Genomic DNA, 15,979 nt, shown 5'->3' with positions numbered 1-15,979 from the left:
CAAAAAGATAGTGTCTAAAAATATGGGGTTGGATGCATCTCCCTTTTTTTTCTCGATTGTATTTGATACCAACTCTGCACACATTGCAATAATAACAATAGTGCATCTGCCATATAGTGCAAAGCTCAAACGAACCAAACTGACCTCATAGATGCGTACAAGCCTTCTCCTGGACCCTGAAACCAAATCTCTTTAATCTCATTTACAGCGGCGGGTCATTAGAAAGTTTCTGGGCTTTACAGGGCTATCAACAAAATGTACAAAAGATTTGCAGTGATAGCTAGAATGAAAAAGATAAATGGCTAGCTTAAGCTGTTTGGCCACATTTAAAGATGCTTGGATAGTCTACAGGAGAGTTTTTTTTGTGTGGATGCAGGTTGTGTTTTAGGAGACGGATATCTATAACATAAAAGTCATTATTTTAACATAGATTTAAATAAATCTTCATACATTGCATTTAACATTCAGTATATCTTGCACATATTTACAAATAGGTGTGCATACAGTTGGCTAGTGCTCATTTTCTGTACATACATGACATAAAAACTGTGGAATTCTTTATTAACGTGCTGCCTTTATGGTGCCATGGCCGCAACAGGTTGTAGAAAGAGATGATCGTCTAGAGGTAAAAACCTGCCTATCTACCTGTGATAGGAGGAGTGTTAAAGTGGACTTAACATTAATGTAAACGCACATACATTCTTCCATTTACTCTTACATCCATACATCCATTGTTGTAACAGACACACACAGTAAAACCTCTGAAGCGTACAAACTTTGGGCCTGAAAAGTGGTGAGCACGCACACACAGGATAGTGTGGAATGTATGTTGAAAACACGAAGTGACGGTCTCTGCTGCTTCATAGATTGTTTTTTTTTTATGATCCCAAAACCATAACACCTAGCTTCCCTTATTGTACCTGAAAACGTGTGGGATTAGGTGGGGGGAGGGGGAGGGAGGGGTAGTCAGGGCAGGTATAGGATGCCTCAAGTTAAGAACGCCTCCCTCATGATCATCGGTCCTCTCTTAGTCTCTCTTTGGAAAAACATGCGTACAACAGTCCAATGTAGGATTTCGAAGTTGTAGATTAAATCAGATCACTGTCCACTTTTGAGATGCACCAATCAAGGTCTGGCCTTGGAGGAACTGTGCCCCAGGTCCTTCAAAAATAAAAAAAAACAAACAAAAAACTCCTGTTTTTCAGGATTTCAGTCTGTGTGCTCCAGTTGTGGTCGCTTTTAGTGTGCAGGCAGGCAGGCATTGGAAAGACATGTCTCATATTAAATTGGTCCACCGTTGATATGTTCTTTTTTCACACTGTCCCAGGACATGAGAAGAGGTACACAGACAACCTGAAGCACATTCATAGAGCCACTGGACTGGAGGAAGACCCTGGTGTCTCCCACAGGGAGAGCCACCTGCTCACTCTAGGCGTGGCCTGGACACAATCCTCATGTGACCTGCTTGGCAGCAGCCAAGAGAGTATGATTTGGCTGGTATGGTGAGAGGAGCTCCACACAGGCCCAACCCCCCAAACACCTGCAAGGAGGACGGAGTCCTGCAGGAGGACAGACGAGAGTAACGGACGGGAGCGTGGAGGAGGAGAGAAAGTAGTTGTAAGAGGTTTGGAGCGATTCTGGGACTGTTGTGGAAGACTGTTTTTTCTTTTTTGTTCCCCTCTTCTTCAATGTGGAAACGACACAGTGCGAGGAGGAAGACAGAAGTGGACAGGACATAGAGACACAAAGACAGACAGAGATCCTATCCTCCACCAGATCTGAAAGGAAAAGGAAAATGGAGAGATTGTTAACAGGAAGAGAGAAGAGGCTAAAAAAGGCTGTCAGGAGATGAAATGGTGGGAGGACTGGATCTTCAGATGGTGGATTAAGGAGGTAATGGACATGCTGAGTGAATCTGGGATGGGATGATATGGATGATATTCTGAGACGTGGCTCTGCGGACAGAGCATCACATGATCATGCCCCTGAAGGTTATACCTTCCTCTTCGAATGTTCCTGCATCCAATGAGCACGCAAAGAGAAAAGAGAACATTTCAAGGAATTAGAGAAACCTCATCAACATAATATAAAGCAGGTCAATAGTAAGCATTATTAGTGGTCTATATCACATAAGTTTATATATTTCCTGTATGTTGTAAAGGCTGATTGGGCGGGAGATCAGTCAGTTAGTGATCACATGCAGCAGGTTTACAGTAGCCATGGCACCCTCTCTGTACACCAGAAGTCTATTATTACCCTTTAAGTCAATGATCTATGGAAGAAACTGTCTGCTTACAGCTCATGCACACATGCACAGACACTAAGAGCCCCTAAGAGGACTGCATTGTATGCATCAATAGACACTGCTTTTGGATTAAATCATTAATTGGATGTATATCTGTGAGTGAAGTGGGAGCAGTCCTTTTAGGTCAGATCATAAGGAGTGAACAATAGCGAGCATGCAAAAGTAGATCAGTGCAGAACAAGCACTCTGAGGAGGGGTTAAAAGGATAATGCAGGCTTTCAATAGCACCAGAGGTTAATAGATCAAAAAAGGGGATGCTTAAGTTAACCCAGTATGAAAATAATTTGTCATCATTTCTACACTGTAGGGCAGGGAAAGGATGTAAAAGTAGGGAAAACTTCCAGATGCAGCACCAGTGGAGTCAGTTGCAGTGGTTCCTGGCAGAAACCAAAGAAAAAATCTTGGCCCTGGCATTACTACAAAAAAGAGGAGGGAGGTAAAGGTGCAAGATGGAGCTCGGACTTGATTTAAAGCAAAACAATGGATTTTGTACAGATTCGAAAGCAGTTCAAGCATGTCTCAGGCTCGACTCCCCATTTCCCCTCCCCTTGCTGGGTTTCACTGGCAATGAGTAGCATTTTTTTCAAAAGGCGATGAGAGTGGGAGGAGGAGGAGGAGAAGAAGAAGGAGGAACAGGAGGAGAAGGAGGTTCCTTTAGGTAGAAGCAGACAGGTACACAAAGGCATGCCAGAACTCTTACTTAAATCCCCATCCTGTTCCCCCTAGGACTATAGCTGCCAGGAGAATAGCACCTGCGATGGACCCTATTATGATATTGGTGCCACTGGGACCTGCACAGAGGAAGGAGGGGAGGAGTAAGGGTGCGGAGGAGGATTAGGAGGAGGAGGAGGAGGAGGAGGAAGAAACAAAACAACACCACTAAAAAACACACGTCAGAAGACAGCATCGACACTGTACATCAACGACATCAACTAGAAAGAGAAAGAGAGAGAGAGAGAAAAGATACCTGCCGACAGAAAGTGAGATGAAGGGAAAGAGGAGGAAACCAGCACGTGGGGTGGAGATGGGAAAACAGGCGGGTGAGCGAGGGAGGTTCAGGGGGGACAACAGTTACATAAAAAAAACAAAGGAGAGAGTGTTTTATTACTTTGTTCTCATTCCCCCTCTCCTGCTCTTTCAGCTGGACACCCTCTTGCACAGGGTGGCTTTTTTGGCCCTATAAGTGCAGCTGCTCAATTTCTCTGTGTCAATGGCAAGACTGCAAGAAAGTAAGGAAGACACTTGAAAATGGCTGCAAGACACACGTGCACGCACGCACACAGATATACACTCACATACTGTATATATACATGTACGGATTAACATGTCTAAGCACACACACACACACATAGCAGGAGGGATAACTGTCACAGTATTCCGGTGAACTCTTTGTTTTAGCTTCAGTACATAAAAAGCTACAGTGATGATGGGTTGAGACTATGAGGGGGATATGAGAGGCAGACAGAGAGAGAGACAGGTTGAGAGCTGCTATGGACCTTTCTTCTCTGGGCCTGTGGGGACTGTAGGTTCAGGGATGGGGTCAAAAACACTGCAGTCCTTCCCTGTGTAGTCCCTGTCACAGATACACTTCACCTCATTACTGCAGGTCTGTAAGAATGAAAGAAAGAGAGGAAGATGAAAATAAAGAACGATACCTGCCTCCTATTTTTTCCCTTTATTTTTACCCCATGATCAGAACAAATCCGAGCAAAATTGGACCCTGGACATGAGCTCAGGTTGAAAGCCACCACAGGGAGGCAGCGTCTCTCCAAACACATCATGTTAGGGCCGCATGGAGTGCCATCCTCCACGTATCCAAGGTCTGAGCCGTCCTCCAGCAGCGCATGGCCACCTCTAAGGGAAGCATCAGGCAGACAGTTAAAATGATAAGAAACAGTTTATCAGATTGGGTTAGGTATGACCAGCTTACCTGCAGTCCAGGTACTTGTTCTGGTGGTAGAGGGTGAAGCTGGTTACCTCACCCTGCAGGTCTCCGAACTTCGGCTTCGTTGTCACATTAGCACAAAACAGGAAGCCGCATAAAACATCACTGAAGAAAAAAGATGGAAGCTACTCTTAGTCTTAATGTAACGGGACACCACACTTTACACAAAAAGGGAGATTAAGTGAAGACACATATATGGAAACTAGTAAAGGTAATCAGGGATCAGGTCATGTTATGTCTTGGACGTAATCGAAGATGTGTAACTCACGGCTTGTTGCACTGCAGCCAGCCTTGGCCTTCTGGTCCACGACCACAGTTTCCTTTCTCTGTCCCCTCTGCATTCAGCTTTTCATAACAAAACCTGTCTGCTGAATCTGGGACACCACCATATTCCTTTGTTACAATCACACAAAAACAAACTGGAATCCATAAAAATCATGTGCTGTCTATTATACATACTATAGCCCCAGAGTCCCTTGCACTGTCCATCATGAGTCCTGCATCGGCCGCCATAACATCGACCCTGAAAGGAGGTGAAACAGCAGTGATCAAGTTTACCACAGTGACAAGCTGCAGGTTGGAAAACATGGCAGAAAACAGGAACTCACCTGACTATTTTCACACATGTAGCCATCCAGCTTGTGGACATTATGAGGACACTGCAAATGAAGAAAAGGACATCATGTTCTGGACACTGGTTAGTGTGATCTGAGAGGTTTCTTACACGCAGATAGGGCTACCTGGCTGGAGTCTCCGGTGCAGGTTTCTGGGATATCACAGTCGTTCACAGCATCTCGGCATACAACGCCTCTCTGTTCATACTAGGACATGGAATCAAAAGATAACAGGTCAAACAGACAGTCTGGTTTGTGGTGCTTTGGAATGGCACTCTTTAAAGATACTAATGTCTGACCTTGCAGCCACTACAGCAGAGTCCATTGCTGCACATGGCATCGTGGGTAAGGGTGCACTTTTTACAGCAAGCTCCTCCGCTACGGGCGCACTCCTGCAGATATGAACACAAATATTTAAATATTCACCCTACACTTTTTAGGGCTCATGGATTCAGATGCATATAGATATAATGTGGAGGTACTACCTAGTAAAATTTTGACTTAGCTGGTTACTCACCACCTGAGAACCACAATCACACTCTTCTCCTGGCTCCACAAAGCCATTCCCACACTCAGGAGGGTCCAGCAGCTGAAAGGGACAAAAATAGGGACACATATATGATGCAAAGATGCAATTGTGATCAAAATGTTGGATACAAGTTAGGAGAAACGTGATAGGTGGAAAGTAAAACACAAACATTACCACTTGGCCCTCACCTTGTTGGGCTTGTTGAAGAGGCAGCTGCCTCCTCCCTGGAGCAAGAACTGGATGTACTCATCGACACTGCATCGAGAAAACTTTCTGGGCAGATAAAACCTGTGATAAACACACACACACACACACACACACACACACAAGAAGATCAGGACATTAAGTGACAATTAAAATGAAAACAGCAAAATGCACATTTTATTGCCAATAAGGAATGCCAGATCCACAGTGGGTGTCTGTGCCATCACTTTGCAATCTGACAGAAATGTTACCATCTGTAGTAAGATATTACTCAAAAGGATAATTGAATTCTGTATTGTTCCATCTGGCAAGAAGAGCCAAATCCAAATCAGGCATGTAGTAAATACTTTTAATTCAGCACTTGTAATTGTTACGTGATGGTCGGCACGTCGTTGTTTGATGTTGCAATGGATTCGCTTAAAGCATCAAATGCAAGCTGTGATTATCACCGGCTCGGGTAATTGAGGCCTGAGTGAAAGTCGAAGCAGCTCGCTGTTACAGGTGCTTAATTGTTTAACTGAGTGAAATGAACAGAGCAAAATTGCAGCTTAGAGGAATCTTACCCTGTGTCTTCCATGATGCAGCCCACCCAGGCATCTGGGCACCTGCAGTCTCCTGTGAAGAGGAGGACAAAAGGGGATAAAATATTATGTTGTCAAGTATGTAATGTACTGTGAAGTAGGAACTACCTAGTATATCCCTCCTAGTATGCTTGCTAGCACATACTAAGGACCATATACTACCTAGTATGTACAGCTTAGTATGCACTACCTAATCTATTATATCTATCTATCTGTATAGAGTGCATACTATAAAGCATATTGCACATGTATGTATCATTTAATATGTTCTATAATGTTTATACTACCTATAAAGTATATACTACTTGGATGCATAACATACATATTTGGCATACTACCAAATATGTACTTCCTTGTATGAACTTCTTTGTATAATAGTGTACATAGTATATACTAACAGTGTCAATTAATTACCCAATTTGATAAGTTCATTTCTCCACATGAAAAGCTTGTTCTTATTTGTAATTAGGTGGAAGAAATGTGATAAATGATAAATGTGAATTTATCAGTATCAGGAATCGCTCAAAAGAATTGGAATAATATTGGCATATGGCATACGGGCAAAAATTAAATATTATGCATCCCTAGTGATAACCCAAACTGTCACACTTTACATATTGCAGGAAGATAACATGGATCAGAGAAAGGCTTTCTGATGTAGGAGCCCTACTGAGTGAGCACTGATCTCTTGTCCTGGCATTGAATAATGAACATGATGGTTCTTCGGCATTAATCATAGAGCCCATTGTTCAGTGGCAGCAATGCTTTAACCACCACCCCCTCCTTCCTGCACGCAGGTGACAAATCACCTAATGGAGAAGTCTAATTACAAAAGGGACCTGCTGGACATGGACACCAGCACCCAAATGCTCACGCTTCTCCCCCACTGCTAGCATCTTCATCTTTGATCCTACCCCCACTCTTTTTACTCTCTTGCTTTGATAATTTATTCAGCATGGATCTTAGTTTATAGATCTCTGTATTTTAAAAGGTGTCCTGCTGTCTTACCTGCAGAGGCCCGCACGTTGTTCCACCTCATCCCAATGTTCTGGCCTAGACTCTGGCACAAAGTGATGGCCATTGCACCAACGCTCCCATACTGTGCACATGGTTAAAAAAAAGTTACTTCAATATGATAATTGCAGGCAATAAGTCTGATGACCATTCTTACATCTGTATGATAAATATGTATGGTAGGTAGTGCCAAGAGTCAGTTAGCTTAGCTTTAACGAAAGACTGAAAAGGTCACTATTCAATTATGCGTCTCAATTTTCTAATCCATACAAAATCTGAAGCTTGAAAATGACAATAATAAATGAAACATCTAGACCTTCAACAACCAAGATTAACATCTGCTATGCTACCTGCTCTGATATCAGCTTTAAAGATACGAAGGGGAACTGTTTATATAAACTAATATTCAGTCATTCATCTTAATTAACCTCTAATTGATGGGTAATTATGCAGTAAATACGTCATGATTAGCCCTCATTGGTGCAATAACAAATCTAATCTTTTCTTATCTTCCTCACCTCATTAATTCCTCCTCCTCTTGTTAAAGAGCACACCCCTCCTGTGTATGCCGTCCCACTGCGGCTACTGTGGAATGTACGCCCTCTGGAAAGACATAAACATATCCCTAGAATCCAGACATGAGATAAATTAGGATTATTTTATTTTTAGGCCGCGCTCTTACGAGAAAAGATGGACGACATCGCTCTGCTCTCTGACGTTGTCCTTCCTGTACTTCATGAAGTTCTGAAGAGTTATCAATGGATCTTCCACTACTGGCATCATATTTTTAGAGGTCCAGGTCTCCATGGCAACCAGCACGATCCTAGTGTTTAGCTGTTCCTGATAGATCTGTGGGCCGCAAAATGTCCATCAGCGAGCTGCTTTGGTGATCTGATGCGTTTACACACACACAGAAACACACTTCCTGACAGGTGGCGGTGTGTGAGTGCAGAATGTTTGCAGTAGGAGGAATATACTGGTGCAAGCAAAGCACGTACCGTATCTGCTGTGTTGACCACAGCTTTGGCAAAGTTCTTGGTTTGGCTGCTAGAGCGACGCAGCTGTACAAACTACAGAGAGACAAAGATGCACAGATGGCTTAAGAGATGGATCACATTTTGCTCTCTCACACACATAGACGTTTATTTATATTTATTTGTATAGACTCTCATATAAGAGATGGATTTAAAGGCTTGTTGATCCATGTTCTAGTCCAAAAGACACATAAACCACATTAGAACATAGAACCACCACATAGAGAGGTTAAAGTGGGAGACGCAGACTTCAAAGTCCCCTTTTAACTCACCATGTCATTGTCGTTGACCACCATCAACTCGATATATTTGGTCTCAGTCTGGACAGAGGGCTTGCGAACGTATCTCTTGGATCTTCTCAGCCCCCCGGACACCTGCTGCTCCCTCATTTGGCCTGGTCTGTCGTCATCGCCGTCACCTCCTCTGCTATCCCACTCACTGTCCTCTGTACAGTCTGGATATAGAGAGAAGCAGAGCTGCAGGCAGTCAGACAAACATTACTTTTTAGGCAAGGTTCATAAACAAAATTTCTAATTTAAAAGGAAAATTCTATTCCCCTTTAATTATGCACATACACATACATTTATTATGACCCACTATAAGAAAGTAAGATTTGACAGGGGCCTAAATGATTGCAAAAGTGCATAGGATAGAAAATGAAGACAAGCTATATTTGTATTAAAATATAATGAAGACAAACTGGCTTAGAAGCATGCTCATGTACCTGGGCAGTGTGGGGAAAGTCTAATATCAGGCATCCTTCGTATTAAGTGAGCACCATCATCCTAAAGCAAAAAATATTCAGATGAAGATAAAATCCCCATCCAGACTCAGTTAAAGTTTGGATTGAATAATCACCACGAACTGTTTACCTGATTGGTCCCATTATGAGCAGGCTCAATCCCATATGAAAAGAAGCCGTCAGAGAACATGCCACTGACACAAAGAGAAGACAAAAGCAGTGAGATGCGGAGCAGAAGGTGAATACAGAAACACACAGATAACTAGTACTTCATCTGGCCTCACCATAGGCCATGGCAGGTAGAGACAGCCGCCCAGGACTCTGGTAAACCTCTTAACCTTCCCTGGTAGTAGCAGTGCTCCCCTCCCTGTGGGCACAATGAGCCACAGCTTCATCAAACAGCCACTACTGACGCACTCCAGGCTCTACACAGGCATGCTTTTATACTCCATTAAATATCATAATAGGTCAGCGCAGAGGGAAAACCTCTGCATGTGCCACTCTCCCACTTTCCAGACTCTTGTGTTTATAGTACAGTTTGTGACCTACTTGTGTCCTTCACCCTCCTCCGCTCCGCTGCCAATAGAGGTGGAGGTACACCCTGCTCAAGGATCTCTTTAATAAATTAAAGGTCGTGTTGCAAACACAGTTCATTCTGGGACTTTAACAGTGAGTATAGTAAAAGCAGTATGAAACTGAAAGACACATTTTGTCCTTTTGAAAACACATACTGCTTAACAAGGTTGCAGCGATGAAGCAGAACCACCAGGAGAGGTGTGAGAAGTGAGAAACGCTGCTTCACCTGGATTAAATTGAATTCAGTGGGGTGTCTTGCCCTTGCAACAACAGCTCAGTCAGGACATGCCTTCATGCTCCAAATGAAAACACACACATTTTGAAGGTCTGGTGACGCTTTGCACCACGCCTGCCATGTCCGGCAGAAGTCATATCATCGCGTGAGGCCTTCATCCAGCTGAGTGACAATCTGGTCCGACTGCGGGTCTCCATTCTCAGCCCCGCAGGCCTCCCCTCCCTCACACCAGTTTGGACACTATGCACTCATGAACAAAAACTACACCTCCCCGGTTATGCTTTTGTATTAACTGGCATTTTACTTCTTGTTTCCCCTCCTCCTCCTCCTCCTCCTCCTCCTCCTCTCTCTCTCCAGCTCTGCTCTTCCCTCCCTCTCTGTCTTCTTTCATTCTCCGCTGCCAAGAACTTAATGACACTGCTGAGCTAACTGGTTGCTATGGTAACAGGCTTGCGATTGGATCCCGAGTACCATAGGAGAGTTTGGAAAGGATTGTGGGTGGGGACATGTAGTGCTAGCTGGTTGGGTGGGTGGGTGCTGGATGAGCATTGAGTGGCACAATTGTACAGAAAAAAAAACAACCCCTCCTGGCAGGAGGGGTTGTGCAGTGACATCAGGATGCAGTGACATTTCTCTGGTTTGTCCCAACAACAGCAGATCAGGGTCACAGTTCTTATATGTTTCCCTGTTCTCTCTGTGGTTTTAGGCCACCACAGGCATTCTCGTCCCTTTTTTTTTCTCTTGCCATGCACGCACACACAGCACTGACAGGCAAACCTACGTATGTGAAGACCAGTCAGACACACAAGTGTTACATTACAGCCTATTTTTGAATGTACTTGCTATAAATAGATTTAAAAAGACAATAGAGGATCAAACGTCATAAAACATCACAATCAGATGAAAAATTAGACACAAAACGTGTCATTTGCTTCTAAAAAAAGACGACTCTATATTGTGTTGTTAGTACATCATGCGTTCTGCACCACTTGATGACTCCATTTGACAAGCAAACTTTAAATGAAATCGCTGGCAACAGCACCAATGTAAAAATATGTCACAGTTTCTACAGCCAAAGAACTGAGCGCTGGTCACCTTATTAATATGCTAATTTGTGGTTCACGTTCAAAAATCATATCAGACACAATCTTACCACAGACTCTGAGGGTCTGCCGTCCTGATTAAAGTGCCGTTCCACATATTCTGAAGACAGCAGGTGACTGAAAAGAGAGGAAGGATAACATGAATACAAAAAAAATTAAAAAATTAGGGATGCATTCATTTTTTTACAATGAATTACTGAAAATATTAACATGTGGTGATAATGAAATCTGAGTGTGCCACAGTGGTATTCCCCATCTTGTCATGTAACATAATAGAGACGCTAAGTGCATTTGCCTGAATGCTAATGAGAACAGCTGCAGTAAATTAAGAGCACCTACTGATACAAACATGTGAGGAGAGAGAAAAAACATATCTGATGATGGAGGGTGATACTGACTGATTTAGTTCCAGATCTAGAGTGAAGGTGCGTCCGAAAGCTTCCACTTGAAAACAGCTCTGGGCCAAGTGGACGGGCTGAAAAACACAAATCACATTGACAGATGATACATGTGTGGACGTGTAACAAAACAATCACGTTTAACTGTGTCACTCCTTGAAAAACACACATAAATAATCATAAATAATTCAGTGGAATCAATATGTGCGGACGCACTAAAAGCATCTCAGGGGCTGGGATATGATGATTGATAAAGTCTTCATTGATCAACATTGGCTGCCAGGCAGGCAGAGAGCAACGGGGGGCTTGACAGAAGGAGGGGAGGAGGAGGAGGAGGAGGAGAAAACTTTACTTGTACATTCAACCACACTGTGCCAATGTCCCTTATGGACAGATGCCAGAGCTGGGGAGGTGAGGAGACAGCAGGGCCAGGAGAGAGAGAGAGAGGACATTTACTGCAGACTAAACAGTGTGTCTCTTCAGCAGCTTTGACTGTGCCAGCGTGGCTTTGATCTCAGTCTGGAGGAACAAGGCTGCAGTGAATCATTGGGCTTTTACAATAAAATGCATCACTATCCAGAAATCATTCCCTCCAGCGAGAGCAGACAACAGATTTCTTACTACTGTCTTGGAGAGGCTAAAGCACGGTGACCATCTCTGTCTTTATCGACGTACAGTTTTATATATAAAGTTACGAGGGAGTTAAGTCTCTTTAAGTCTCTAGATACAAACACATCACGTAAGCATAGCAGGCAGAAATCATATAGTGAACGAAACACACACAGATTAATGTGGGACATTTCTTCATGGGTCGATCCCAGTATTTTTTTTTATTGTGTCAGAATCCACTGGGCAGCTGATCAATAGGGACCTCAAAGTTCTGTGGGAATGGCGTTTGGAGGTGGCCTGCTGGACGTTTACACTACTGAGGAGGCAAAAAGGGCAGCATTAGAGTCTGCAGAAAGAAAGTCTGATCCACAAGCTAAGGTCTGAGCCTCCCTGGCTGGGTCACAAGTCTACTTATTCATCCCAGTACATCTGTAGGATGTCTCTATGATTTCCCAGACAGACATTATTTAACCGATATTATCTATTGATTGATGATCAAGAACATCAACATCAGTATCAGTGCTCAGTTAAAAGGAGTCTGAATTGAAGATGTTAATATAAATGAGCAAGTCTGTTAGATTAAACGAAGTGCTGCTTCATCTATTTTCACCACAGCATGATGTGACAGAAAAGAAAGAACAAGTTCACCTCGTCTGCTGCTGCGTCTAAATTTATCTGCTCTCTCAATCCAAGCATCTTAAATATAAATTTAAAAAGACAAAACAGCACATCAGGCGCTCCTACAATGTATGAAAATAGTGTCACATGTATTATTGATATGATATTCCACTTTAAGACAGCTTCCAGTGACAACAACATCTGAACTGTAACTGTGCTGTGTGTGTGTGGAACCTAATGTGCTCCCTCATAATAGTAATATACATCACGTCAAAGAGAAACAGAGAGAGAATGAGACAGAGAGATGAAGAGAGGGGATGGGGAGTGCTCATGCCTCCTGGACCATGCAGCACTTCTCACACAGGCCTGTTTCATAATTAACGGGGACATACTTCAACACACCACTGAATTATGAAGAAGTCGGAGGCTCAGCAAGGCAACCGGATGATCGGACGTGATGACTGAATATTTCAGGAGGGTCTTAAGCTTTGTCACGTGGAGATAATGGCCGCCACAAATGTGAAACATTTAAACAGCTTGTTGTTTTTTTTCTTTTTAAACTTTAGCATGTAAACTGTTCTAACGTGCAAAGCAGTTTCTGATTCACTGAGGACATTCAGAGGGATTGTCACTGACTAACTGGGTCAAAATCACAAGGAGTGGAGACACTGCTGCAAGACACCACCCTGCACTGTCATCCCTGTGTGTAGCAGGAGCCGCATGAGCAGCAGTGGAAAGCTGCACTGCTTTACAGACACAGGGAGAAACATGAGAACTGAATAACAGTCTGTCAGCCACTGTCACACCCATACACACAGTTCTGCCTGTACCAGTCCATCTAAAATACTTTTAATACAATTATAAGGATTTTGTGGGAGGATTCCTAAACCATGTAGAACATAAGCAGGGTGAAAATAAGCAGAACTCTTAGGTCACAACTTACCAAGGTGTCCCTGGTGCTGTTCTTTACCCTGGTATCCAGGTAGCCGTGTGCCATTTCCTCCTCTGACTTGCTTTGCTGCACCAGCCTCTTCGGATAAGTGACCTCGGTCACAGGGTCCTCGCTATCCGGCAGGCCCGTCGGGATAAACCAACCCCACATTCCTCCATCCTGCACAGGGCTCCTGTCCACACCTGCATGTGGCACATCATTGGCAAGTGAGAGAGGATTCCTAAATTAAATGGCATATATTTAAAACAGATCACTGCTTTGTATGTATACACTGTGATTGGTGACCTGTTTTTTAACACACTGACCAGTTGATGGAGTTTAATCTAGTGGGTTAGATGGAACATCCTCATGTTCATAGAGGGCCTATATGTCATACCTTAATAATCACGAGTGAGGATGTAAATAAACTGCCATGATACTGAGGAGTCAACAACATGGTGCTTATGGTATAAGGCACCATCTAATATGGTTAAGAGTACGCTGGATATATAGGCAGTGGGGCTGCGGTGGAAATGTGTTGATGCAGCAAATCTACCGGTAGTGTTTTCAGGCCAGTAGGCTGGTTGGCACCGACATCCAGCTACAATAAATATCACACCGGCGATAGAAAAGTGCTGGTCAAGGGAAAAAATGTGGATGCAATGGAAAGAAAAAAGGGTGCTCCCGCTCTCGATCCAAACCCCCGCTCTCCCTCTCTTGCTTCTATCTCTCTCTCTCTCTCTCTTTCGCTTACCTGAGACTGCAAGCCTCTCGCCCACTGCAGCAAAGACCATGAAGCACCACACCGCCAGCATGATCTTCACATATTCCCCCGGATTACAGCATCGAGAGCCGCAAAATCTCACGAACCCGACGGATGGTGGAGAAGAAGAAGAAGAAGAGCACAAAAAACGCAAATGATGGCGAAGATCCAAAGTAAATCTGCTAAACATCTGACGATGTGCGTCCTGTCATCTCTCTAGCTACGGCCAGCTCTGCTACGAAGAATTTGGATTTGCATATTAGAATGATGAAAAAAAATGAATCACAGGCCCGTGGCGGAGATGATCGATACAGGCCTAGAGAATAATCAGTGAGGAAATAGTGAGAAACGGGAGAGCGCGCACCGCGGATGCATTGCTCCGCAAGGCTGCGCGGGTGCGTATGGGTGTATGGATGAGGCTGTAAGCGCGTGTATGCGAATCTGCGGTATGCGGAAACGCAGGGATGGGAAAGCGAAGAGAAAAATGCGTTGGGTCTGCGGTGAGGAGGACACGTGGGACCGTGGTACCCTCCCTCTTCTCGAGCCTGCCTCCTCCTCCCGTTGCCATGCAGCGCTGCGCGCAAGGGAGAGGATGCGACAGAGCCGGCGGCTGGAGTGCACGACCGAAGAAAAGCCATACAGAGGATTAGGGATGAACAGTTCATTCATTTGCTGAAAGTGAGGCTATGAATGGTGGAATGCGGTGACATGAAGACTGCAGAGGAAGAAGGTGTGCCCAGCCAGAGGAAGAACGCACAGCTGACAGCAGAACCTTCATGTCATAATGTTTCGTTTCTGTGGTAACCAAGTCAAGGACTTCATGATATATCTAACACTGCAGCCTGCGGCCATTTGTGGCATTCCATAAAAATAAATCAAATAAAAACAATTCTGTATTGACAGGAAACCTGTGGCTGATCAGGGTCTGTAAACAACAACTTGTAGTTGTAAGTAATTGTAAAGCATAAGCGAAGATGAATCTGTGGCATTTAAGCTGTAGACCTGCAGTGCTCTTTGTGCTGCTGACCTGCAAGGATGCAGTTATGTCTTCCAACCACACATCCCACTAATGGAAGCACATTGTGCACTGACAGCCCCCTCTGAATATTTCATTGCCCCCTCCTTTGAGACTAACAGGGAAGGAGATATAGGAAGAGACGGGACGGTGAGTGCAGCATCAGATACACCCCTCCTCCCAAAAGATGCTGCACTTCACACACACCGGATTCGGACATCACTGTGCTTATGTGTGGTTTGGCCACTGATCAGTGCTGATGCAGATATTTAAGTATTCAGCCATCAGACAGTCAGTCAGACAGTGCTGTGTGAGCTGTCAGGGCTGCAGAGATGATGCTGGTTGTGCTTCACTTGAAACTTTTTAGGGTCAGTGAAGAATCCCACATAACATTTCTAACAAAGTACACTGCTCAAAAAAATAAAGGGAACACTAAAATAACACATCCTAAAAGTCAATGAATGAAATATTCCAGTTGAAAATCTTCATTCATTATAGTGGAAGACATTGAGAACAAAAATAAGACATAAAAATGATCAATGTAAATCAAAATCATTAACCCATGAAGGTCTGGATTTGGAATCATACTCAAAATAAAAGTGGAAAACACACAATCATTGGTGGATGGAACAAGACATGATGTCCCAGATGTGCTGGATTGGATTCAGGTCTAAGGAAAGGGCAGGCCAGTCCATAGCATCACCTTTATCATGCAGGATTTGCTGACACACTTCAGCCACATAAGGCCTCATGCATCATAAGG

At 43.8% G+C, this 15,979-nt stretch overlaps 1 protein-coding gene across 2 annotated transcripts; it reads right to left on the bottom strand.

The window, feature by feature from the left end:
• Nucleotides 1–1,600: 1,600 nt before the first annotated feature.
• Nucleotides 1,601–14,600, bottom strand: LOC114439578 (disintegrin and metalloproteinase domain-containing protein 11-like). Of its 2 annotated transcripts, XM_028411614.1 has the most exons (26): nt 14,193–14,600; nt 13,451–13,641; nt 11,281–11,357; nt 10,933–10,999; nt 9,253–9,335; nt 9,099–9,162; nt 8,951–9,011; nt 8,499–8,680; nt 8,191–8,262; nt 7,875–8,041; nt 7,711–7,795; nt 7,187–7,277; nt 6,161–6,212; nt 5,582–5,681; nt 5,382–5,453; nt 5,164–5,256; nt 4,991–5,071; nt 4,859–4,909; nt 4,710–4,773; nt 4,519–4,624; nt 4,236–4,355; nt 3,991–4,159; nt 3,802–3,913; nt 3,006–3,096; nt 1,999–2,016; nt 1,601–1,778 (listed from the first exon to the last, which is right to left on the bottom strand). In XM_028411614.1, exons 1-26 carry the CDS (start codon nt 14,389–14,391, stop codon nt 1,763–1,765), a joined length of 2,484 nt encoding a protein of 827 aa, XP_028267415.1. In that variant the 5' UTR covers nt 14,392–14,600; the 3' UTR covers nt 1,601–1,762. The 2 variants fall into 2 exon arrangements, with proteins under 2 accessions (XP_028267415.1, XP_028267416.1); XM_028411615.1 differs by lacking the exons at nt 1,601–1,778; nt 1,999–2,016; nt 3,006–3,096 and adding an exon at nt 3,340–3,524.
• Nucleotides 14,601–15,979: the final 1,379 nt, after the last annotated feature.

The sequence above is a fragment of the Parambassis ranga genome, chromosome 8 (assembly GCF_900634625.1).
Source record: "Parambassis ranga chromosome 8, fParRan2.1, whole genome shotgun sequence".
Lineage (NCBI taxonomy): Eukaryota > Metazoa > Chordata > Actinopteri > Ambassidae > Parambassis > Parambassis ranga.
This window is presented reverse-complemented; position numbering and strand designations above follow the sequence as displayed.